At 39.8% G+C, this 25,605-nt stretch overlaps 1 protein-coding gene across 1 annotated transcript; it reads left to right on the forward strand.

The window, feature by feature from the left end:
- The first annotated feature begins 1,400 nt into the window (after positions 1-1,400).
- LOC137197585 (inactive pancreatic lipase-related protein 1-like) lies at positions 1,401-19,604 on the forward strand. Its single transcript, XM_067611081.1, has 13 exons — positions 1,401-1,467; positions 1,561-1,615; positions 2,398-2,546; positions 2,672-2,791; positions 3,629-3,763; positions 4,505-4,613; positions 5,724-5,843; positions 6,187-6,303; positions 12,325-12,443; positions 14,598-14,727; positions 15,773-15,887; positions 17,409-17,576; positions 19,476-19,604. Exons 2-13 carry the CDS (start codon positions 1,561-1,563, stop codon positions 19,543-19,545), a joined length of 1,407 nt encoding a protein of 468 aa, XP_067467182.1. The 5' UTR covers positions 1,401-1,467; the 3' UTR covers positions 19,546-19,604.
- The last annotated feature ends 6,001 nt before the right edge of the window (positions 19,605-25,605 follow it).

The following is a 25,605-nucleotide window of genomic DNA, read 5'->3' on the forward strand; positions in this document are numbered from 1 at the left end:
GATAGTTAGTCTGGACTGTATTGTTTCTCCAGCTGATGCCCTTTGGTTTTGAGGGTACACTGTTCCCTCGTTAAGCAGGGAGATGACTTTGTGAAAGAAACTATATGCTCTTTTAGAGGAGCAACCTGCACAAGCAGGAAAGTCTGTAGTTGTAAGAGTCAACAGCGGTACTAACTGGAAGCTCCAATATGGTGTTGGATACGAGGGCATAGTTGAGATTTTGAGGCTTCTGAATTGGATTGTGCGTGTATTAGAAGCTTGAGGCAGGGGGCAGTCAAGAAGGAACATGAGTTGTTTATGATCATATATGCCCAGAAAGGCACCTTCTAAATGTGTTATTTGATGTCCATTAATGCAGACTAGGTCAAGAATATGACCTTTGTTATGGGTAGGGAGGTCAACATGTTGGGAAAAGTTAAGGCAGTCAAGAAAATCAGACAGTACACTAGCATAGTGTATCTGTAGTATCTGTAGGTTCGTCAACATGAATGTTCAGGTCCCCAGTTACAAGCATGAGGGAGTAGTGTGGACTTAAAAGTGTTAGCAGCAGTTAGTTTGGAGAACAGTGGGTTTGGTTTTGGTGGTCAGTAGATTAAAACAGCAAGAATAGGAGTATTGCACACTGTTTAAGGCCTAGGCATTGAAATGAGGTTACATCTGGCACCGGAATTTCAGAAACAGGAAATGCAGCATGATGGATGACCGCAAGACCATCACCGACTCTAGTGGCGTTGGATTTATGAATGTAAATGTAACCAGGAGGAGAGCACAGATCTAGGTTTAAAAAGTCACTTGGTTGGTGCCATATTTCACTTAAAAATAAAAAATCTAAAGATCTGTCTATTATAACATCACAAAGAAATTTGCCCTTGTTGTTAATAGATTGTGCAAAGGACGATTCCTTGGAGTTTATGAACACACAGACAAAGAGGTCGGAATAGCACGTAGGCAAGTTTTCTGGCAATGTTAGCGTTGAACTTTCTAGGTCTATTGTAGATAAGAACTGGTGAGGTGGTGTAGAGTTACATATGCATAGGGAGATAGTAGTAGGTGCTCCTAACCACATAGGGGAGCTAGTGTGGTTTGTAGGGGAGGGAGAGGTTTGCTGGTGGAGACCAGAAGTGACCGGTATTGGATAAGGACATGCGATAAGAGATAGTCAGGATGAAGGAGAGTTGCATTCTGTAGAATATATTGTCAGTTAAAGTGTGTAAGTCTAGGCCATTTGGATGGATGCCATCATGACGTAAGAAGGCTGGGCATTTCCAGAAGAAGTAAAAACTGACAATAAAAGCATATTTGAAGCACACATATAAGAAATTAGTGACCTGTTTTGACCTGACACTCATACATGTCTGTCTATCTGTCACCTGCGTGTTTCCCACTCCTTCGCGGGCAAAAGGTCATCTATCCAGAGTATTTAAAGCAGTCCAGAGTTAGGTCATCATCTTCTTGTCTGGCCTCGAGGTAAGTATACAGTGTCACACACATTATATTCATATCTGTGTTTCATTTCTTTACAAACAACCTTTATGACTCACATGATTTTATGTTCAACAGATGTCACCGATGTGGAGTTTAGGTCTGCTCTGTTTCCTCACTGGCGCATCATATGGTAAGTTGTCTTTAGGCCTGGAATGTTAAAATGTTTAGTTTAGGTGGTAAGTTTTTTTTGTGATTAAATGTCAGGCTGCATTTTAAACCCCTCAACATTCGTTAGTTCCATCTTAAGTGCCTTTAAGGTTGTTGAAATAATCTTATTTCATACTGAGCTATTTAATTCAAGCTGTATTATTACATTATTATAACCCTAACCCAATACTCTGTATTCTTTATGGCTACATTACTCCATCAAATGGAAATATTCTATTTGTCTTGTGCATTTTTTTTTTTTTTACACATTTCAGCCTGACATATTTGTGGCATATTTGGTGTTGGTGGAAAATGTGTGATCCCCATTAGAATTCAAAATAAAGTTCTATGGATTTGTAATTATGGTTCCCCCTGCAGGCTTCTGCTGATTACATTTGACCATATTTCTGAAAAACTAATCATTATCTTATTTCATTCTTGTCAGTGGTGGAAAGGTTTTCCAATCAGCTTTTAGAAAATATAACACTCTCTATTAAGGTACTTTAAAGTATGTATTTGGAGAATGATCAAAAATTTGAATTTATCATATGTTTGTATCAAAAACCTGACTAAGCTAGCTGAAGTACTCCCTAATTACTTAGTCAGTACCACATAAATGTGATGATAAAGGATGTAATGATGGTCAACATGCTGAGATTAAAGTGGATTTGTTGTATTGTTGCTCTCATCTTCCATTACTGGTGGTCAGATGTAGATCCAATGTACTCATATGGTTTATCTGAGTATTGTGTTTACCATGTACAGCGGCTGAGGTCTGTTTTGAGCTGGGCTGCTTTAATGACCTGCCTCCCTGGGGGGGCACTACCCAGAGACCTATCTCCGTCCTGCCCTGGGCCCCTGAGCAGATAGGCACCCGCTTCCTCCTCTTCACCCAGAAGAACCGCTACTACCAAGTAAGAAAGAGGCTCTGTTTTTATTTTTATTTGAGCTTTTGCATGTCACTGCTCTTTTAGAAGATACAAGTAAATATTATTAAGCAGGACTCTATTCATAATTGGTTGTCTGTTGACACCCTCAGGAGATCAAAACTGACAAAACTATCCATGCATCAAACTACAATGGGGTGAGACAGACTCGGTTCATCATTCCTGGGTATTTGGAGAAAGACGATGAGGATTGGCCACAGGAGATGTGTAAGGTAAGAGACACATCCTTTGAAGAACTAGATGTAGATGAGAGGAACCCGCAATGACAGCTTCATCCCCAACCAGACTGGATTACCAACAGGAAACTGCTCCAGGTCCCCACTCTTTGAGGCCCAACACCCCCAAAAGCCTAAAGTTCACTGTATGTCAGTTGGTTTCAGGTAATTTGATTTGAAATAAATTTCTGTGGATAGTTTGATCTGATAACTTAATTTCTGGTTTTTTAATTACAATTTCTCAGAGACAAATCTGTTTTAAATCTTTGAAAGAGGTACATTCCCTGAGGCTATTAGATTCTTGGTAAAGCTTTGGCACTTTAAGATATATTGTTTATGGCTTGTCTTTTATATTTTCTATTTAAGTTTATTATTAGTTTGCGTCTTGAATGTTCTCCTGTCTGTTGAGGTCACCAAGACAAATTCTTAACAACGTTTGTTGTAATGGTAATAAAGTTAACTCCACTCAACTTAAGTACAATATCAACTTACTCAATTAAGTGTCATTACAGCATAAGAGCTTTGGTTGCATTGGACCTGATGGGAACTTGGAGGGTACATACAAATTGCACAGAGGGCTGTAGGTGGGGGTCAGTAGGGGCTCAATAGCAGGTTAACATGGCAATGATCATGAGGATGAATGAAAAATGAAACTATGGGTATGATACAATTGATACATTTTGCATGAATAGAATAGACTGAGTCACTGAAAACAACTCTGTATATGTTACAATTTATTCTAGGACAATCAATGACTGGCTGCAGTTCTTACCATCATGCCCCCCCCCCCCCCCCCAGATCAGTAAATCAAAACAGTGTTGTTGCTGTGTTTAGGTGATGATGAAGTGGGAGAATGTGAACTGCATTGCTGTGGAGTGGAAGAAAGGTGTGAAGACTCAGTATGCTCAGGCTGCCAACAACGCCAGGGTGGTGGCTGCCCAGGTGGAATCCATGATCACATTTCTCATGGTAAATGCAGCACTTCATTCTCTGAGAAACACTGGCATAGTGTAGGTGCAGGTCACATTCACGAAACTATGATTATTCTTTCATAACTGACATTTTGGGATACATTTGTCTGTGATACAGTGAAATACTTTTTACCTTTTGATAAAGCTAGATAAGCAATTTCCTCCTGTCGCAAGATGATCAACAAAATAGAAAAGAACAAAAATAAAAACAATACTGTACGTTACAATATCTGCTACACAAAATTAAGCATAAATTAAAGATCCAAAAACACTGGATCCTACACTGCAACTTGATAGCATCTTTTTGTTAGAGCCTCCTTGCCATGTGAACATCTTTCAAACGCCACACCCTCAGTTTGTTATAAATTTGTAATCTCCAAGCCCAAACTGAGATTACCCTGATGACATCATCACTCCCCATGACAAAACAACTGATCTTTATGTGTAAAATGAGAGGAGAGCTGTTTTATGGCAGAATTTTTTTTATCAACATACAGTATGTGAATTTTTTTCATATGACTACTTCCAAACAGCTGAGTATCAGTGTAATCACCTGAGGCCAAAAATAAACCTAAAATTACACAACATCCATGGTCCTAGCAGCATAACTGAAGGGCACAGACACGCACAGCTGGAAGCTTAGAGAATATTCTCACGCACACAGAATGGTTGAAGGACATGTGGTATAGTGTGGTAGATACAGTATCTGTGACTTTAAAATACATGTTGCATGATCCAGGGCAACTTCAAGCAGAAGCCTGATAAGTTCCACATTATCGGACACAGCCTCGGTGCTCACGCTGCAGGAGAGGTTGGCAGCAAGATCAGCGGCCTTGCACGCATCACAGGTAAACCCCCCAGACTACTCATACCTTACTGGTGTATTAGCTGAAGTCACTGTCACCGTGGATGCCTTTCTGGTTTATATGACAATGATAAGTAAATCCATGTTGTTGTGAAATATAATTTATCAAATATATTTAGTTGTTTTTTTGTTGGTTCATTTGTTTGACAATTGAAAAACCATTTGAATTCATGTCTAATGTTAATACAATTGACTGAATGACATTGATTACCAGCTTGACACTGAATGACACTCTCCTGTTTTTACAGGATTTGATGCATTTTTCTATTAAAAGAGTATTTTGATTTAATATTGCACTCCTATAACATCGTCGGACTCACAATGGACAGTTTTTAAAGGTCTTTTTTATTCCATACATTCTTCTTCCTTGTCAAAATCTGGTGCCTACATTGCCCACAAAGCAACTTGACTGCCAGCTGTTAGGTTCTGAGATTCAGGTGTGTTATGCTAGTGCTAGCCAATGTAGGCTGGAGCTGCTAGCCTCCAGCAGAGTGGGCTACACAGATCTAGTAACCTCTCTTCTTTCTAACTCCATGCCCCCAGATTCTTCTTTACTTTTCAAACTTGTATTCTCCAGACCCAACCAACACTGACTCAAATGACATTACTTGAGGCTGTTTATCAGATTTCACACAGCTCCCTCTGGAGGCACAAAAGGCTTTTCACAACTTTTTACACACATCCAGTAGTACTCCGCAACACCTTGAAACACACTTTGAAGTGTAACATTGGTGGAGTTAATAAAAACCTACGCAATCATAATGAATTGAAAGATGTCCTAATCCTAAAATAAAGATTCTCTCACCACTTTTGGCAGTGCCTTTTTTTCACACCTAATTACTCAATAAAATTCACAACATCTTCTGGTTAGAAAATAGCTTGAATTTTGCTCATTTTGAATTGTCATTTCCTATGGTGGAAGCAGGCACACTGTCTGACACCAAGATTTAATTTTGGCAAATAGGATAAATCTGGGGAAAAGTGATCTTCTCTGTTGCAGCCCATCTTGTGATTTAGCTTGCAGAGACGGAATAGGAATCTATTTTTGTGTATCTTTACTGATTTGGTTTTATACCTTTCTTTCTCTGCTCAGGACTGGACCCAGCTGAACCCTACTTCCAGGACACTCCTGTTTCTGTGCGTCTGGACATCAGTGATGCCACCTTTGTGGATGTCATTCACACCGATGGACTTCCTTTCAACTCCAAACTTGGTACATATATCACTGTTGATCACAATGAAATCAATGAAAGTGGGAAATATTCACTCAGTGACTTCCTTCTACTGTCTCTAGTCCTCTAGTCCTACGATAATTAGTAATATACTACCTGTAAGTAATAGTAGTTATAGAAAAGAAGCTGCAGTGCTGAATATACAAGAATAAAAGTTACCAGACAATTTCAGATTAACCATTTGTATACTCCGATAACTATTACTATTTGGTAAGATAGTAATAGACTTGAAAATAAGGTAAATGAGGCAGATCGTCCTCATCAAATTTGGGGAAAATTCTTTTGTCCCTGAGAAAAACAATGATTGTATTTCCATCATTTCAGGTCTGGGGATGTCACAGCCTGTGGGCCACATTGACTTCTATCCCAACGGAGGAGAACTGATGCCCGGCTGTTCCCGCAACAGAGGCCGTCCCGCTGACCTTGATGCCTTCTGGCAGGGTGAGATAAACTGAGACCCACTTAAACACTAGACTAATACTAGAAAACATGGAAGTGCAATGATGCTGTCATATTTCCTCTGCCACCCAGTGAAGGACCCCAGTCATTCACACTCAATCAAGTTGGCTGTTTGGCTTTTGTTCCATTGTTGTGTCTAGTGTATTACTTGTTATGTCCATGTGGTCCAGATCTTACTTTAATCTGGGTTGAATCTGGCCCACAGGAGGGGAAAAACAAGTACAAATGGTATATTTCTAGTTCTAGTTGACCATGTTTGTGTTTTAAGAGAAAATCAAAGGTTGTTTTTTTATTTTACAATGATTTTAAACAGAGAAAATCATCAAATATTCTCTTGAGAAGTTACTTAACATGTATTTAAGGATGAACAATTCAAGTCTCACTAGACATCTGACATGTCAGGAAATGGGTCACTTGTCATCAATCAGTGTCAGCAATTAATCTGTAAACCTTATTTGGCATGCAACTAGACAGTACACCAAAAGTAAAAAAAAACAAAAAAAAACACCAGGATTCATACAACAATCATTCACTTTAAAATCACAATAAAAAAGAAAAGTTTCCTGATTGGTCTAAAGTTGATCTAAGGTGGTCCCTCTGCCTGTGTTGGTCATTTTGGAGAGTAAAATGTTTCTATGAACTTACAAGAACATGACCTTTGACATATTCTGATATGCTTTACACACTTAAGGTCCAGTGTTCTCATTAATATGGACTTCAGCACAGGCACTCTTCCTATACTTAACACAATGACTCATACATCCCATTTTCTCATCCATGTAACTTACAATGCAGAGCCCCCTGTGGAATATTGGAGTTGTCCCAATGGAAAAATTGCACAGAAACCCCAGGCAGAGTTATTCTTGCTGGACCTATTTTAGCAAATATTTTCTAAAATGGATGACGATGGCCTTCTTTTGAAATGTTACGCTGAGTAGCAAGGCTCAAATGGCTGCATTGGTGCCATGCCTGGGTCTAGAGGGGAGGGGGGGTGTTGGCACAGCTGAATCTGCTACTTTTGATCCTATAGATAAGAGAGGGAGAGTGGGAGCGAGGGCTGCATAGCTGGAGGTCTCGGAGAGCCTGGTGTTTGCCCTGTACTGTGAAGAAAAAACAACAGAAGCCATGACCTCTTTCTATGTCTGTCTCTCTATCTCACATCGTCAACTCTAGCTAAGATTGTCTATTCTTATTGATTTACTTATTAAGTAAGTAAGTAAAATGTATTTGTATGGAGCTTTTCATAGACATTAATCACAAAGTGCCCTACAAGAGCATACAAAAAAGAAATACAGATGAAGTGACCACCCAAGTCACTTGATTAAAAAGTGCAAAACTAAAAAACACAATACACGATGGAAAAACACAATGCACAATAAAAATTCACAATAAAAACATAAAATGCTGAGTTGTTGCATACTGGTTATCCAACCGTCTGTCTAAACAGGTATGTCTTTAGCTGCTTTTCAATAGAATCCACAGAATCAGCAGACTGTAAGGGTGCAGGTATAGCATTTCTATAGTTTAGATGCAATGACCTCTAAAGCTCGATCATCACGGGTCTTAAGGTGCATGAGACAGACAGCAAGTTTAGCATATTTGACCTAAGAGAACAAGCTGATGCGTTAGGGTGTAGTAGATCAGCCACATATGCAGGAGCCTGACCGTGCAATGCTCTGTAAGTGAGAATGAGAATTTTAAACTGGATCCTATACACAGCAGGGAGCCAGTGAAGCAATTTAAGTGTAGGGGTAATGTGAGACCATCTGTCTGACCTAGTGAGTGGACTTGTGGCAGCATTCTGGATTGTCTTCAGATGATCAAGAAAAGACATACTAAGTTAGGAGAATGTGCATAAAAGTAGTCTATGAGAGATGAGAAGATGAGATAAAGGCATGTATAAGAATCTCTAGTTCAGCAGTCGAAACTACAGATCTCAGTTTAATAATATTTAAGTGGAAAAAACAAGATCTGGTCATCTGCTTAACATGGGTGTCAAACGACGAGGATTGATCTAATATTACCCCTAAATTATGCAGGTTGGAGTGGGCAGCAGAGGAAAGGGCAACCTTTTCTGGGGCAACAACCAGAATCTCAATCTTATCTGCATTGAGCTGTAAAAAATGTTTTGCTGTCCAGTCCCTAATAGTGTTAAGACAGTCTAGGAGCCTACGTAACCTAAAAGTGTCACTAGGTTTGAATGAAAAGTGGAATTGGATATCATCCACAAATAAATGATAAGCAATAATAAGTCTGTTTATGATCTGTTCCAAGGGCAACAAATATAAAGAGAATAACAGGGGCCCCAGAACCGAGCCCTTTGGGACACCACGCGACATTGAAGAGGCATCAGACACAAAGTCACCAATAGAAACTTCTGGTGAAATGTCTGTCAGTGAGATAAGATGTAAACCAGTCTAATGCTATGCCTGATATGCCCACCCAATCACATCACCTCTCAATCAGGATACGACCCAGATAGCATACAGAAGTGGGCCACTTCAGGCAATGATGCTGCACTGCTGGCCTTCTTCTGGCCTGGACAAAATGGATGTGAGCTTGAAGTGGCCTACTTGTAAAATAACAAATATGGCCCAAATATCCCAAAACAAATGTGGGCCATTTTGGGAAAAGATGCAGTGCTCTCGGCGATGTGTAAACTGGATGTGACCCTAAAGTCGCCCATGTGATACATAGTGAATATAGCCCAAATATCCTAAAACAAATGTGGGCCACCTTTGGCAAAGATCTGGCACAGTTGACAATAGTTAATGTGGGTGTAAACCAAAAGTGGCCCACATATGGTGCAGCAAATGTGGTAAGCACTGGCTTGACTTGATGTGAACCTAAAGTGGCCGACATATGATATGGCAAATTGGCCTAAATACTGTATAACAAATTTGGCCCACTTTTGGCAATTGTATGGCACAGTCAGCACTGGCTGTCATAGTGTGAGCCTAATATGGCCCACATTTGAAATAGTAAATATGGCCCATATATTGCTGAACATTATCGGGCCACTTTAGGTAAAGATGTGGCACAATTGATACTGGCGTATCTGAATGAGAACCTGAAGTGGCCGACATATGATGCAGCAAATGTGGCCCGTTTATCTTAAAAATATGTGGGCCATTTCTAGCAATTAGACGACACAGTAAGCGCTGGCTAATCAGGGTGTGAGCCTAGAATGGCCCATATTTGAAATGATGAATATGGCCCAAATATGGTTGAACAGTATTGGGCCACTATAGGTAAAGATGCAGCACAATTACTACTGGCTAATCTGGAAGTGAGCCTGAGGTGGCCAACATATGATGCAGCCAATGTGGCCCGGTCATCTTAAAACATATCTGGGCCGGTTTTGGCCAAGATACGGCACACTCAGAACTGGCTAATATGATATGATATGATATGATATGATATGATATGATATGATATGATATGATATGATATGATTTGCTGTGGTTCTAAATGAATCATGGAAATGGTGGAAATGCTCCCAGAAGATTATTTTTCTACAGCAAAGTTTTCCCTGGCCTCCTCCTCTTATAAACATGGAATTTACTATTCTATGTTAGTCCAGGGATCATTGTCCTAACAGTCCAGCCACAGTCCCCACCTCTAATTTCCGCTTCCTTGTTTGGTGCAATTAGGGTTGAACCCCACATGTACCCAATTGAACTGATTAACTGATAGCACCTTGTTGGGGGCTGCACAGCTTAACGCAGCTGTCTTTCCAGTGACACACAAATGCTTTATCCACAGGTCCTGGAATTAGCAAACAATGTTGACTGCGGTGACTGCAAAAACAATGTTGCTGGCAAACAGGAATGCATTGCCAAAATGCCACCATTCCATGCAGGATGTGGGCCATATGAACATTAGGAATGTGGGCCAGTTCTTGTTTATTTGGTTCGTTCTTGGTTGACATGCGGTATTGCTATGACTTTCTTGTTGCCCAGATCTGGCAAACAGGAGTGGAACGCCCCAGTGCCATCATTCCATGCAGTATTTGGGCCAAATGAGGATATGAAATGTAGGCCGGATCAGGGCCAGAATAAAAATGAACTGTGGTTCAGATTTAGGCCAGATATTGTTTATTTGGTTGGTTTTTGGTTGACATGCAGTAATGCTATGGTTTGCTTGTGGCCCAGATCTGGCAAACAGGACCAGACCACCCAAATGCCATCATTCCACGCGGTATGTGGGCCGGATGACAATATGGAATGTGGGCCTAATCAGGGCCAGAATAAAAATGAACTGTGGTCCAGATGGAGGCCAGATCTGGTTTATTTGTTTAGTTTTTGGTTTACATGTGGCATTGCTATGGTTTGCTTGTGGCCTGGATCTGGCAAACAGGAGCGGACAGCCCAAGTGCCATCATTCCATGCGGTATGTGGGCCATATGAAAGTGTCGGGTGTGGGCCGGATATGGGCCACAGCAATTTTGCTATCTGGGGATGGTCTACTGTGTCAAATGCAGAACTGAGGTCAAGTACTACTACTGGCACAGAACAATCACCTGCATCAGAGGACATTAAAATATCATTAAAAACCCTCAGAAGAGCAGTTACAGTAGAGTGCTGTTTCAGAAACCCAGACTGAAACTCGTAAATATTGTGCCTCTCCAATGCAGCAGTGGGTTTATTGGTCTATTGAGTTTAGATATAGGCCTATAGTTCCTGGGCAAAGCAGGATCTTAGTTAGTTTTCTTTAATATGGGCTGGATAGTTGCATGCTTAAAATATGAAGGGACAAATCCTGAAGACAAGGAAGAATTAACAATAGCTGATACAGCGGGGCCAATAATTGGCAAAACTTTTAAAAATGGAGATGGTAGAAGAAGAAGAGAGATGGTATTACATCCAGAGGGCTAGAAGATAATAACTTAATTTTCCTAATCAAATCCATCAGATCTTGTGAGCTGATAGGTTGGAAAGAGTCCACAACAGTAGGATATAGAGAAGGGATAGAGGTCGGCAGGCAAGTCCCAGGATGAATACTGGAGCTAACAGCCATAGCCTTATCAACAAAAAAGCTACAGAACTTGTTACAATCATCGATAGAGAAACATGGTAATGTGGAGAGTGGCAGTGAAACAATGTTATTTATAGTGTCAAATAAGATTTTAGGACTTCTTGAAGAAGAAATTAAGTTAGCAAAGTAAGCAGGCTGAGCTTCCTGTATTAGTGCATTAAAAGAGTATTGGACATCTTTGAGATATAGGCAGTGTATTTCTATCCCTGTGGAAGCAAAAACTACCCCACCTAGCCACAAGGGGAAGCTAGTGTGGTTTGTAGGGGAGGGTGAGCTTTGCAGGTGACATGCATAGGAGGGTTAAAAAGAGGTTAAAATTGTCAATAAAAGCTATGTTGCGAGGTGTGCAGGTTAAATGAAGCCACGTATGAAAATTAAAAGTGTGGCTTGAGTGACCCATGGCAGGGTTGAGTGGGGGGAGGGGACTGGAGATGAAGATCACTTTATTATGGACCATGAGGGAGTCAAGGAGTTTGCTTAAGTCACGTTTTAAAATCTCAGAGGACTGTCTGGGAATGTCATTGCAGCCCACATGAACTACAATGTTATGGGAGAGTGGTTGTTCATCAGCGAGCCCCAGTGCGAGAGGAGTGTCCAGGTGGAGAGATTGGAGGGGACAGACTACTTCTACTCACTGTCATCTTCCTCATCTAGCTCTACACAGGCGCTGAAGGCTAGGAGTCATTTTCTATTTTCTGTACAAAATCAGGGCTGGTTTTCAAAATTATACCAATCATTTTCTTTGACAGCTTGTCAGTTTTCTGTTAGACCTCCAAATGTGTCTTCCAGCTTAGCAATGCATAATGACAAGACTCTGGTCAGAAGGTCATAAGTTCATACTTAGCAATCTGAAATTCAAGACTCTAATCTGCATTCACATTTCTTCACTTATTCCTCCCTCTTTGAACACTATGTCCCTCACATTTCTCCTCCTCCATGTCATCACTTTATCCTATCTTTTTCCAGGTACCAAGAAGTTTGATGCCTGCAATCACGTCCGAGCCCACCAGTACTACAGCGAGAGCATTGTTAAACCCCAAGGCTTTCTAGGATATCCCTGCTCTGACAAGGACAGTTTTGCAGCTGTGAGTCTCTGATTTAACTAACAGTGCTAAAGCCAAGTGGCAGCAATGGAAAATTGTTTATTTTTCAGTAAATTACATATTCCACAAAGGTAAATGTCTTCTTTACTGTGCTTGTGTTCAAAGTCTTTTTTGATAATGCAGTGAGCTGACCTTGAAGTATTCAAGTTGTAGCCATGATAGGATCAGCTAGTCAACATTGTTTTTTAGAAGTCAAAGCAAAGCAAAATATCTTGTTTTCTATAAACTTAGCACAAAAAGTAAGGAAATTTGTGTTTGGTAGATTATTTCTTTATTGTAACAATGATTCTTGACAATAAATCTTATACCGTTGGAAAGCCTGTTTATTTCCCTTTTAAATGGTCCCACATTTGTAAGGAACATGTGCATGTGGGTTGCGCCCATGAAAAATATGTCAAATCTTCTCTGCCAATGCCAAACAGCTTATTCTGCCATTGACTCTTGTTTGGTGTTTGGTGGATTGAATGATTGAAGTTTGAAGAAACAAGACATATTGGCAATTTAACAATTTATTCATTTAACAAACAGGAGCCTCTGTAGCGTGTGGAAGAACCATATAGAGCCACAACAGCCTGGCACCTCCTCCTCATGCTGGTCACCAGCCTGGTTTGTTAAATGAATAAATTTAATTAAATGCCAATATGTTTTGTTTCTTCAAACTTCAATCATTCAATCCACCAAACACCAAATAAGAGTCAATGGCAGAATAAGCTGTTTGGCATTGGCAGAGAAGATTTGGCATATTTGGCACAACCCACATACTCAGCTTTGCTGCTCATCCCGCAAATGCATGTTCCTTACAAATGTGGCATCATTTAAAAGGGAAATAAACAGGCAAAGAAATAATCTACCAAACACAAATTTCCTTACTTTTTGTGCTAAGTTTATATAAAACAACATATTTTACCATTTAATTTAGAGGACTTGTTGGGTAACATGCCTGCACTAGCCAGCCATAATACCCCCCAAGATAGTTTGCTTGCTAACTAGCTTATGGGACAAGTTAACATCATTTATTTAAGAGACTTATTTGTACCATCAACTTCTGTCTCACATTTCACATCCAAACAATGCCACATCATGCTCTAAAAGAGCAGGGTTATAAAATTGGATGGTGCAACACATTTAATATGAAAGCCTCTTTTTTGGACTACAAACCACTATCTCAGTGGTTTTGTAACTGATGAATTCCCATGTCAAAGTTGAACTCTACTTGGCCTCCATTAATGAACGCATTGCAGCAATTCAATTGATTTCAGTTTGAAACTTTGCTATTATAAATGCTAGAGTTAACTGAACTTTAGTGAGTGGTGTAGTAGAAGTCAAATATTTTTACCACTAGTGACCATACCCAACTCCTCAAATTAATTTGGGTCTGTGAATCTAAACATTACATTATAAAAGTTGAAAAGTTAGCTGGATTTTTACATAAAAATAGTGTGTAGAGATGCTTTAATGACCCCAGGAAAAGCTTGTGGTTGTATGGGCTACAGACAAGGGATCCAGGCATCGTTTGTCCTCAATTTATAATGTGACTCAGGGCTATCAGATGAAATAAGACAAGAGGAGGGGCCCATATCTCCACCACCACAGCATGTTTATGGGGCTGCCACCTGTTGCTGCAGTATGATACTGATATGGCTGTGAACAATTTCTTTGGTTTTAGAAGTTGATTCGGCAAGATTGGGTTCTTGTTGCGGTGGAGGGGCAGATGTTAATGGGCTTCCCTCATGGCTTCGATGGAGAGGGCTTGTATCTGCAGCTGTTGGTGTTAATGACAGTTCATCCCTGATTTGGACACATGTCCCGATCAAAGGAGGCCCGGGGAGTGCCGAGAATGACCTCATATGACTATGTCCCACTTGAGAGATGACAGCACCTCCTTGTCGCTCACATCGTAAATGCTCTCGGATGTTATTACTGCAGCCATAGCTGTCAGCCACAGAGTCAGTCTGTTCCCACACAGTTGCTTACTGCAAAATATGCACATTCTCCACCTTCTTATTTTCAAAATTTTAAATGAGTATAGTTGAAGCCTTTCAGGGTTGTCACTCTTCCCTGAATATTTATTGAAGACTCCATCACCTCATACGGTGAGCTCACTCTTTACACCTTACAATGTCCTTGTCTTTGCAGGGAAAGTGTTTGCCCTGTGCAGACAAATGTCCTCAGATGGGCCACAAGGCTGACAGATTCATTGACATGACTGATGGCATCTCAAAGACGAAGTACTTCCTCAACACGGGCAGGTCACAGCCCTTTGGCCGTATGTACTCTGCCCTTTTTGTCTTGGAAAAATAAAAGCATGACTAATACACCTTACACACTTACAGAACCTATACATATCATTTCTGTCTTGGGGAAAATTGGCACCTCCAGTTTTGGTGTTTTCATGCTTTGAGCTCAGCTGGAGGATAACATATCGTAGTCCTGTATGGGCTGGTACCATTCTCCATGCCAGCAGGCTCATGAAGTCCTTTTGAATTGAATTTGGGGAAGGTCAAAAATGATTGTCAACCGTTAAAACAAAACTATTTTTCTAAGGTCCTGATAAGTTTACGTTTTGGAGTAGTGTCAGGAAGTGAGAGTGTTATGTTGCTTACCAGCATGTACTGTATATACTGGTTCTGGACCTCTAAGTACATCAAACTTTGGACTTTTCAGATATTAGGCATTGCACATTATTAGACCACAAGGATGTGTCGGGGTTATGAGTGAAAGGAAAATAATTCATCTTCATTATCCTTTTTAAATATTAAGTTGCATACTCTATAGTAATGATTATGAATGATCTCACTGCTTATAGCTACAGTAAGCCCCCAGGGGAAGAAATTATTCATCAGCCAGTCACCACATGCACTGCTTAAAGCAAGCTAAACTTTGGCACACTGTAGGATAAGTCGAGTGAGTGTATTATACTGTTAAAGATTGTAATTCTTTCATTTTGATTGTTGTTGGGTAATACGTAAATTCCTATTAGGTGGAAGGCAAGTGCTTTTGTTAGTGTTGGAGAGCAAGGCTATGGCTATTTCCTGGAAGCAGTATGTATAAGTGCAGATATGTGCATACCGAAGTTGAGCAAGTATCAGTAGAAAAGATTTGTTTGTTCATATTTGGCCAGCACAAGAGTTTTTCAAGGTTTTCACAACAACAACAATATGTAGATAGCAGGAAGACTGGAAGATATTTTCTCCCTGTGATCTTTAAAATTCTCCACCACTGGAAAAGAATGGATGTATCAAGATTTTCTGACATTATGTGAGAGCCATGGTGAAATAATGTGAGCACTTACTAATTCTTTCTATCTCTAGGTTACAGCTACAGAGTGAATGTAACTTTGGATGGTCCCAGCTGGCCTAACCCAGGCTTCATGTATGTGGCACTCACTGAAGGCACTGAGACCACCATGGAGTACAAAATTCATGCGTAAGAACATTATGACATCATTCTGTGGAGCACACCAAGGGCCTTTAGCACATGTGACATCTGATAATACCTCCAAAAAAACATACTGCAACCTGTAGATTCCAGCAACTTTTATGTCCATGTTTTGGACAGAGGAGACATTTACTTTAGAGCTCTCTCATTGTTGTCTGCATACACTGGTAGCCTTTTTCCTCCAAGGATTGGAGGCTGATGGCCCTGAGATGTGCTACAATTCATTTATATCTACCTTCATCCTGATTTCATATGTTATCACTACAAAACCTGGAGTCAGATCTTAGCTGTATACTGTGTGGCAAGGAGCTCTAATGTGATGGCTTATTTCTTAAGTTTACATAAAACTGGATCATGTGAAAGTAAGTTCTGAAGTTTTGAAAAGGAACATGAATATAACATCAAAACACAACAAAATACACTGGTAAAATAAACATAACAGAGGCACTCCGGGCAAAACAAGGGTGATTTTCCCAATTTTCACAGAGAGTTTATATTTGTATCATTACGAAGGCCCCTGTCTCCTCATGCGGATCCTCATGTTGGTTATTTCCTTTAGCTTGCTACAGGTATTATTGTTGGAAGATCTTTGTTATTAGCTTCAAGTTTGGTCAGTATTTTACCAAATTATATTGTGTATTGACTTTATTTCTGTTATAGGATCTGCCCCTTTTCTGATTCCATTTCCATTCTTAGTTTTGTTTCTTAACCTCAGGTTGCTTGCGAGTCATGGGAAATTGGACTGCGTAGTGTAATAGTGTAACTAACCAAATGAGTCTCCACTTTGCACTACAAAAGTAAAATGTTAGCATATGTTTTGAACAGCCACACTCAGTCACACTTCTGTACTTCTATCATAATGTTGTATATACATTCTGACCAGTCATCACAACTGTTGTAACTAAAATTAGTTTGTCAGACGGCTGTAAGAGGAAGTCTCTCATTTCCATCCAGCTCTGTCAGTCCTTTGCTGTATGTTCTGGTCAGATATTTGCAAAAATGAAGGCACAACACAATCTCAAGCAGCAAAAGTCTACCTACACAATGCAACACATCCCCACTTCCGGTGTATACAGGTGGTTAAAAGACAAAACAATGGGAACTGAGCACTTCCTTGTTGCTGAATCAGGTCTGTAAGGTTGGATTGTTGGACAATTCCATAATGTATGGAAAAGATTGCCCTCTATCATCTTCAGCAATACGCCTTCTGAAGTTTCTCAAATTTCAACATCTCAGAGACTCCATATCCAATGCCACCACTTGCCTTTTACCTGGTCTTTTACGAATTTCACAATAAGAGCTTCTAACAAAGTTTCTAACCTGCATTGTATTGCGTAAGATGCTATATTAAAACATTACTCAGTAACACATCACCACCCAGTTCTGGTAATGATGCTAAGATTTCATTGTCAAAGCCAACCATGGAGAACTTTTTTTAATGCATTGACACATTGGATTGGTACATTTCATGAACTGTATTGACTGTGAACTGTTGTGACATTTCTGCAGGGGTGCGCTGACGCCTGGAAGGGATTACGAGGCAATGATCGACGCTGAGGTTGATGTGGGTGAGGTGACAGAAGTGAAGTTTCGTTGGAACAACCACATCTTAAATCCCTCGAGACCTAAGTACGGTGCATCCAAGGTGGAGCTGCAGAGAGGAAAAGACAAGAAGATGTAAGTCTGCCTTTTCTGTAAACATGTCAAGCAAAGTTATGACCCAGAGTGAAAATCAAGCTTGCAAACCACTATTATTATAATAGCAGTCCCTTTAAATTGAATACTTCATAGGACTACAAGAAAATATGTATCACATTACCTACACATCACATTTTTAATCTTGTATATTTCAGCCATTGCTTCAGGTTTCTTTCTTTCTTTAAATTTGGTGGCTATATGTTGACAGATACTGTATGTAATGTCTGCTGTTCTCAGTGATAATGATTTAACTAGGGATCATCCTTTTTTAAATAGTTAAGCTTTGCAACCTACTAAATAGAAAAAATATTTTTTGTAATTGGAGATAATGAGTGAGTTAGTTAGTTAGTGTAGTATACACACAATTTCCCAGCCCACATGGACTTACAAGGTGCAATTGTGAAACATTTGTCAAACATAGACAACAACAAAACTTCTTCAATTACATTGCAAACAAAGAACTTTGTCTTTTGTACCTGCTCTACAAATAAAATCAGACACACAAAAGGTTTCCTTCCTGAAACACTGTTCAAGTTTTTTTTATAATCATTCATCCAGAAAAATTCATCAGAAGTTAATGACATTTTACTAAATAGCCTGGCCCTTAAATCATCCTATAATGAATAATAAAACATCATGGATTTTGTCTTCAGTCTCACCTAAATCAAACAGCAAACAGAGTCTTTTCTCTTTAAGAAGACAGTAAACCTGCCTGTTTCTATAGCTGATGTTAATGTACTTGAATGTAACACACAGTTCCACACTGTAGCTGTTTTTCATCACTAATCTCACTAATCCAAGGGTGTCCATGCAAAATGTCCCAATTAAAAATTGTTTTAGTGAGCCGATGTTCAGGCATATTCACAAGTCTGTTCCAAAGTCGAATCATCCCACTCTATGCATTGTTCAGATTGTATCTTTCCTTGCACAAAAACTTTAATTTGACATATACAGTGTATAATTTAGGTAAATCCTTTTTAAAGGTGCCTGAGGTAAAGTGACCATGTATTCATTATCTCTGTTGTTATGTGTGTCACACTGATAAATATAGGCAGTAAATAAATTAACATCAGTGACTGATGTTAATTAACCATCACAGCTTCTGTGGGCTGATGTAAGTAATATTAATGTTTTAAATTTAAGAAATGATGTTGAGTCATAATTTTAAAGCCTGTGGTTGTATAAAATGTGAGAAAGGAATCCATGTTTCCGAATACAAACACACATTTTGTATAATCTGTACTTGTAACTTATGTGTGTGTGTGTGCATGTGTAACGTCTGTCACACAGTGTTTTATATTTTGATATTTAGACATTTTAATTTTATTTTCTAAAACTACATGTCACTACATATTCAATGTTTGTACATGTATGCTCATCATTTCACAAGCTCAACATATTAATATTAATATTAGTCACACATTTAATATTAAATATGGTTAATAATATTATCCATATTAGGGCATAAATGTCCCAACCATTCCAGGTCATTTCTTACTCTGCATTTCCATGTTGGTAATACACCTCCTAGTGGCAGTATGAAGAGCCACAGCAGTCCTCATGAAGTGATCATAATGTCAGGATGAGAATTACATTTCTTCAAAGGAAACATTTGGACATTTAGAAGAAGTGATTGCTTGACTTCACATGCTGCTGATGTCAAACTGCAGCAGTTCCCTGTACTACTGTGTCACGGTGTACTCAGATTTCAAACAGTCAATCCACACTAGGATTTACTCCTCAGTACAGATATCAAGAAGTTAGATAAGGCTCTGTTATGTAGACACATTTGCATAAAACCCAAAATTGAAACCCAAAATATAAATTTTTCATTATGTCCACCTCTTTCTCTTTTTATCTGCTTTTCTTCTGTCACAGCTTTCTCTTCTGCGGAACAGAGAACGTGTCGGAGAATGCAATCCAGTCTGTGCTTCCATGCACAGTTTAACCTGCCCAGACCACCATGTCGCTCAAGGTCTTTCAATAAAGATTCTGCATTCAAACCTCTTCAGCTCTCTCTCATTTGATCCTTTGTACTGTTGTGCAGGATGTAGCCGTGTTATACAGTGATCAATCAGACAATGTAGTGAGCTAGAGGAAAGAGCGGAGGACTAAAGCAGGACTAAACTGTGAAGTCAGTTAACAAAGAAAGAGATTATTATAAAGGAAACAGGAAAGGACTTGATGACCTGATATAAAACACAGTTTGAAGTAGTTCCTCCAGAGCAGGTTCAGGTTAGCAATGATAAAGGACAAAACATTAAAAGCCACAACTTTTTCAGCTCTAACATTTGGCCTTGATGCAGAAAATATTATCATCATTAAAGCATAAAAAGTACAAAAACTATAGTGTTAGTCCTGCCCTCGTCCCCTCAGCATCATGATGAGCAGTCTAGAAGGACAAAAGTCAGCAGCCACGCAACAAACACCTCTAGCAGATACTGTACTGTACATCAATACATGTGTTATAATAATTATAAAAGATGTTCAACAAAGTGTTGCTTCCTATTTGATGGGGTGCATCGCTGTTCAAATGCACTTGTGGAAGTGAACGCATCATCATTCATACCACCTCAGTGTTCAGCGCTCTTTATGTCTGCAGTTCAGTCTGTTGTTGGTTCAAGCTGGTACATTCAGTTCATTACTAAACTAGTCCCAGCATTATTTATACAATTAATAGCTCATCTACCTGCAACAGAGTTATTACATCGTGACTGTATCTTAGGCAGTGGTTGAAGAAGCATTTAACATCTCTGTACTACCAGTACAGAGATGCAAAAATATTCTGTTGCAAGTAAAAATCCTGCATGGAAAATCCTATTTAAAGGACCAGTGTGTAGGATTTAGTGGCTTTTAGCAGTGAGGTTGCAGATGAATGAATGAATACCCTTCCCCTTCCCCTCCACGTCTGTAAGAAAACCTACAGTGACCCTCTCTTGAGCCAGTGTTTGGTTTGTCCATTCTGGGCTACTGTAGAAACATGGCAGTGCAACATGGCAGCCTCCATGGAAGAGGACCCACTCCCTCTGTAGATATAAAGGGCTCATTCTAAGGTAACAAAAACACAACGATTCTTATTTTCAGGTGATTATACACTAATTAAAACATACTTATCAATATTATATTCCATTTCTGCCAAGTCCGTTCCGCTAGATGCCACTAAATCTTACATACTGAACTTTTAAGTGAAAGTACATAAGTATTATCAGCTTGTAGTGGTTTGGTCCACTGGACTGATATTTTATTACATATGACGTCATTAGATCATTAATACTGAAGTATCAGTGTTAGAGCAGCATGTTACTGTTGTAGCTGCTGGAGGTGGAGCTAGTTTGAACTACTTTATATACAGTTAGCTAGTTTAGTCCAGCGGTTCCCAACCTAGGGGTCAGGCCCCTCCAAAGGGTCAGCAGATAAATCTGAGGGGTGGTGAGATGATTAATGGGAGAGGAAAGAAGAAAAAACAAAGTTCTGATACACAAATCTGTTTTCAGTTTTTGGACTTTTTCTCTAATCTTTGATTTTTGCTGAAATATTGGATCATTTGAACATTTATTGAAATGAAAGCATGTGAGAAGTTTAGAGGGAAAAATCACTATTTGTTGGAGCTGTTAACAACTCATAGACATGTGAAATGTGACCCCGACTACACACTGCTTTTTGTAAAATGTCAAAAGCCAAAAAGGCTTGAAACCACTGGTTTCATCTTTAACAATGTGTTGTATTTTAAAAGCTTGTTATATTATCCATTGTGTCAAATCTTCATCTGAAAGGTAACTAAAGCTGTCAAATAAATGTAGTGGAGTAGAAAGTATGATATTTCCCTCTGAAATGTAGTGGTGTCAAAGTATAAAGTAGCATCAAATGGAAATACTCAAGTAAAGTACAAGTACCTCAAAATTGTACTTAAGTACAGTACTTGAGTAAATGTACCTAGTTACTTTCCACCACAGATCTTAGGCTTTTGCAGTCTTTTAATAAGTTTATAACGAGAATGTAACACACTCAGGTGAGCTGACATCGCTGCTCAGTCACCAGTGAGGAGCTCCACTAAAAGCTACTGGTCAGTGACAGTGGTGATTCAGCATAGTCAGTTCAGTTGGAAGTATTAAAGATTTGTTCGTACATGTAGCCTTCTTGTTCTGATGCTCCCTACTGCTTGGCCACACACAGCTTGGCCTGTTGCTGCAAAGGCACTTGCATGCCAACCAGGGATTTACACACAAACATGCAGACACATAAAGTATAATATAACCTTGACATGTATGTTATGTAATTATGATTTAAAAACAGTGGGATCTTGCAGCTGTAAAGTCAGGAAACATGTATACACTCACTCTTGTCAGCTTGTGGTTATGCGAACACTGTTGCGTCTCATTAAGTCTGTCAGTGGGGAGTGCATCTTTAAGTGCGAGCTTAGCTTACTATCTCCATTCATTATTTATCAATCTTTGTAGTAGACTGAGAATTCACATAAACTGACATAAAATCATCCCTGACAACTTCATTGCTATTTATAGTCCCCCATTACTGCAGCGTTATTACTGTCACTTTTCCCGGCTCAACAAGAGCATTACAAGGGATACTTCACATGTCCAACTGTTAACATCCCTTGTCTTCCTCTATCTTCACAAAGCTAACTGTTCCTCACTGCCAAGGCCTGTCAGGACAAGGAGAGGGTAAATATTACCCTTTTAAATGTTGAAAGACATCAGACTCCATTTATGTAAACACAAATCAACAGTAAATTACATGGTGAGAACACTGCTTTCTCCTGCTCATTTGGTTGCAGAATGGTCCGGCACACAATCTTGTCTAATGTGTCACATATATCTGTAATTCCAAAAGGCTGCTGCATGTACATGTACGTGTACATGTTTGTGTTTGTGTGTGTGTGTGTGTGTGTGTGTGTGTGTGTGTGTGTGTCAGCAAAGCACTTATTAATCTGTCCGTGGCCTTTTGCTGGCTTATGAAGTCCTGATTGTGTTTCATTGTTTTGGCTTCATTTATTTGAACACACACCCCGTAATCACGCTCGCAATACTGCTTTAAAAAGGCGAGCTGCCATTTTCATCATGGCGCTAACAAAGTGCATTTGAAATCACTCTGACTTCCCCTGAGCTCAGCCATCAGTGCTCACACAATACCAATCAGAGGGAAAAACTCTTGGCTTCAAAGCTTCAAGCTTGACTACATTAATAATATTAATAAAACAGCAAATTGAATGTGTGGGCTAAGAGGTGGGGGGAAAGTGTCTTGAAATCCTCTAAAGACATCCGTCTTTGTCTCCGACTCTTGTTTCTCTTTTCATTATTGGCTCATTGAAAGTGAAGGCTAATGACAAAATAGCGTGCTAATTCCTGTAATTATGTGTGTTTGTCAGAGGAAATTTGCAAATGACAGCGCTTCTTTTTTCTGATCCTTAAGCCAGTAGCTTCGGGGGTGGCATTGTTACTAACAAAGCATTTATAGACAGGTCATGAATTAGTGAGGTATAGATGTAGGTGGCGAGAGAAAAATAGCTCCCCTGGGGAATGCTTGCACAACAAACTTAACCCCTGGCCATTAGCTACATTGTATTGCCGTCAAGAACAATTGAGCTTGAACAGAGAGGTAAAGAATGCAGATGTGTGTTGTTGCAAAGTTGGGGGAAAAGCAAGAAATGAAAGTCCAGAAACAAGGCCAGAACACAACATGTTACATTATATTTTCATATAGAAGACAATGTTGAAAGGAGCAGAGAGAAACATTAGGCTGAACTGCCAAAGGGTTTTAAGGATTTCAATTGTTCAGCGCCTTCCTGAAGCCGCCACATGAAGAAAGGGTAAGTCTATTTGACCTCCATAATAAAAATATTTTGAATACCACAATATTTTATGACCTTCATAATAAATTGATTCAGCAGTAATATGAGAGTACACAAAGGAATCTATTATAGTGAGCAGGAGGGAGGTTGAATAGAGGCAGATGGTTCAGAGGAGGGGTCAGGAGAGTCTTTTTAGAGCAGATACTGACTTTTTGTGCTAAAGCTGTTTTCTGCTGATATTCAATGTTTTCAGGAGACAACTGCTGCAGTGTTCTCGCAGTCCACTCCCAGATGATACTCAGTGTGTGATTCCATAAAGTCCCGTAGGTTTGAGCTTTATTTTTCTGAGTTTGAGTAAAGTAAATTAAGTAAATTATTGCCATTTGTTATTTGTTTGGTCTGTCCCAGAAAGTTCCTCTAAAACTCAGTAGCACAGGGAACTGTTGTACTCTGACAACAGAAACAGATAACCTCTGTTTGGGACTGTCCTTTATCAGAGGTTGGAAGTTAAACAGACCAAACCAACAAGTTAGGCCTTATCCTTGAAGTCTTCTTTGTCCAAGTTTGTTTTCGAGTGCGGTGCACTAGAGTGAGGTGCAACACTTGGGAACTCACTTAGACAAGCCATAAAAAGGTAAGATTTACATTTGTTACCACCTGGCTCAAGGCTGGCAACAAGAAGGGAGGCCACACACAGACATATCAGTCAAAAAGTAATTCATTTAACTCAAAGAAATACTATATCAACTAACCGGTGGGGTGTGTAAGAAGGAGAAACATCAGTTGTGTTAGTAATGTATGGATGAGTGAAAATGTGGTGTAAAGAGTGTTGGATGGTGCAACAAACCAAACAAAGGAAGAAGGCTGAGGCCCCTGCAGTAGGCCCGGCTGAGAGAGAGAGACTCCCAGAAGGGCAGTCCTTTTATGCCTTCTGGGAAGCCCAACCCAGATGAGCGAGTAGAAGAAGGCAAACCTCCAAGCTCCACCTGCTAGCTGACTCCCAGTATCTGCAAAAAGGGAATAGAGTAAGGTACACAATCAGGCAGAATAAGAAGGCCCGTCACACCCCCTCCCTTAAAATTCAAGTACAACCCTCAAATATTCTCCCAAAAGCCCAAAATAATAATTAAAACTAAAGGATCTCAATCAAATACAAGTTGGTATAATTATGTTAACCTGTGAATTACTATAGAACCTGCAGATAATCTCCAATCTTGAGCCTAGAGACCACCCTCTCAGCAACCTTAGTACCTAGGAAGCAATTTAAGAGAGGAAAACCAGAAAGAACCAAAAGAGACACTGTAGGGAGAAAAACACAATTAACTTAAACAGTCATAGCTCAGGACATGGCATCGGCCATTGTATTTTCAGCTCCCTTTACATGTCGTATGTCTAAATGAAAGGGCTAGAGAAAAAGACACCAACGCATAAGCTGTTGATTTTGGTTTTGGAGTGAGTGGAGAAAGGTTAGAGGGTTATGATCTGTGTGTAGGAGCACCAAGAAATCCTGACCCTTCAGCCCTCGGTGGCTCAGCTTGAAGCTTACCTTCACTTATAAGCGCCAACTTGTAGCGCTCCAAATCTAACCGTTGTTTTGCCTGAACATGAGCTAGTTCAGCTTCCCGTAAATTTACATTTACATTTTTCATTTAGCAGATGCTTTTATCCAAAGCGACGTACATATGAGACTGATACAACACAAGCAGGGATCTAGTCAGGAGACAACAACACAAGTAAGTGCCATAAAGCTTAAGTTTGGGCCCGATAGGACATAGATGCCAACAGACAGTGTGACAAGGCAATGATTAGAGTGCATGGGTGCATAGAAGTACATACGTACATACGTACATATGAGACTGATACAACACAAGCAGGGATGTAGTCAGGAGACAACAACACAAGTAAGTGCCATAAAGCTTAAGTTTGGGCCCGATAGGACGTAGATGCCAACAGGCAGTGCAACAAGGCAATGATTAGAGTGCATAGAGTGCATAGAAGTATGTCTTTTTTTGGGGGGGGGGGGGGGGGGCAGAGCGTAGTGGGCGGGAGGGAGGGAATGAGGGAGTTCAGGTAGGCAGGAGCCGCTTTAGTTGCTATTTTGAAAGCAAGTGTCAGGGTTTTGAATTTGGTGCGGGCAGCAACTGGGAGCCAGTGGAGGGATATCAACAGTGGGGCGACGTGCTGTTTTGGGCTGATTGAAGA

The sequence above is a fragment of the Thunnus thynnus genome, chromosome 14 (assembly GCF_963924715.1).
Source record: "Thunnus thynnus chromosome 14, fThuThy2.1, whole genome shotgun sequence".
Lineage (NCBI taxonomy): Eukaryota > Metazoa > Chordata > Actinopteri > Scombriformes > Scombridae > Thunnus > Thunnus thynnus.

What these genes read in the sequence shown, in the direction of transcription:
- LOC137197585 (XM_067611081.1), top strand. Translation starts at nt 1,561, where the DNA reads ATGTCACCGATGTGGAGTTTAGGTCTGCTCTGTTTCCTCACTGGCGCA. An exon ending in GGCCACAGGAGATGTGTAAG is followed by an intron (nt 2,792 to 3,628) that starts GTAAGAGACACA and finishes TGCTGTGTTTAG; the next exon opens with GTGATGATGAAGTGGGAGAA. An exon ending in TCCTTTCAACTCCAAACTTG is followed by an intron (nt 5,844 to 6,186) that starts GTACATATATCA and finishes CCATCATTTCAG; the next exon opens with GTCTGGGGATGTCACAGCCT.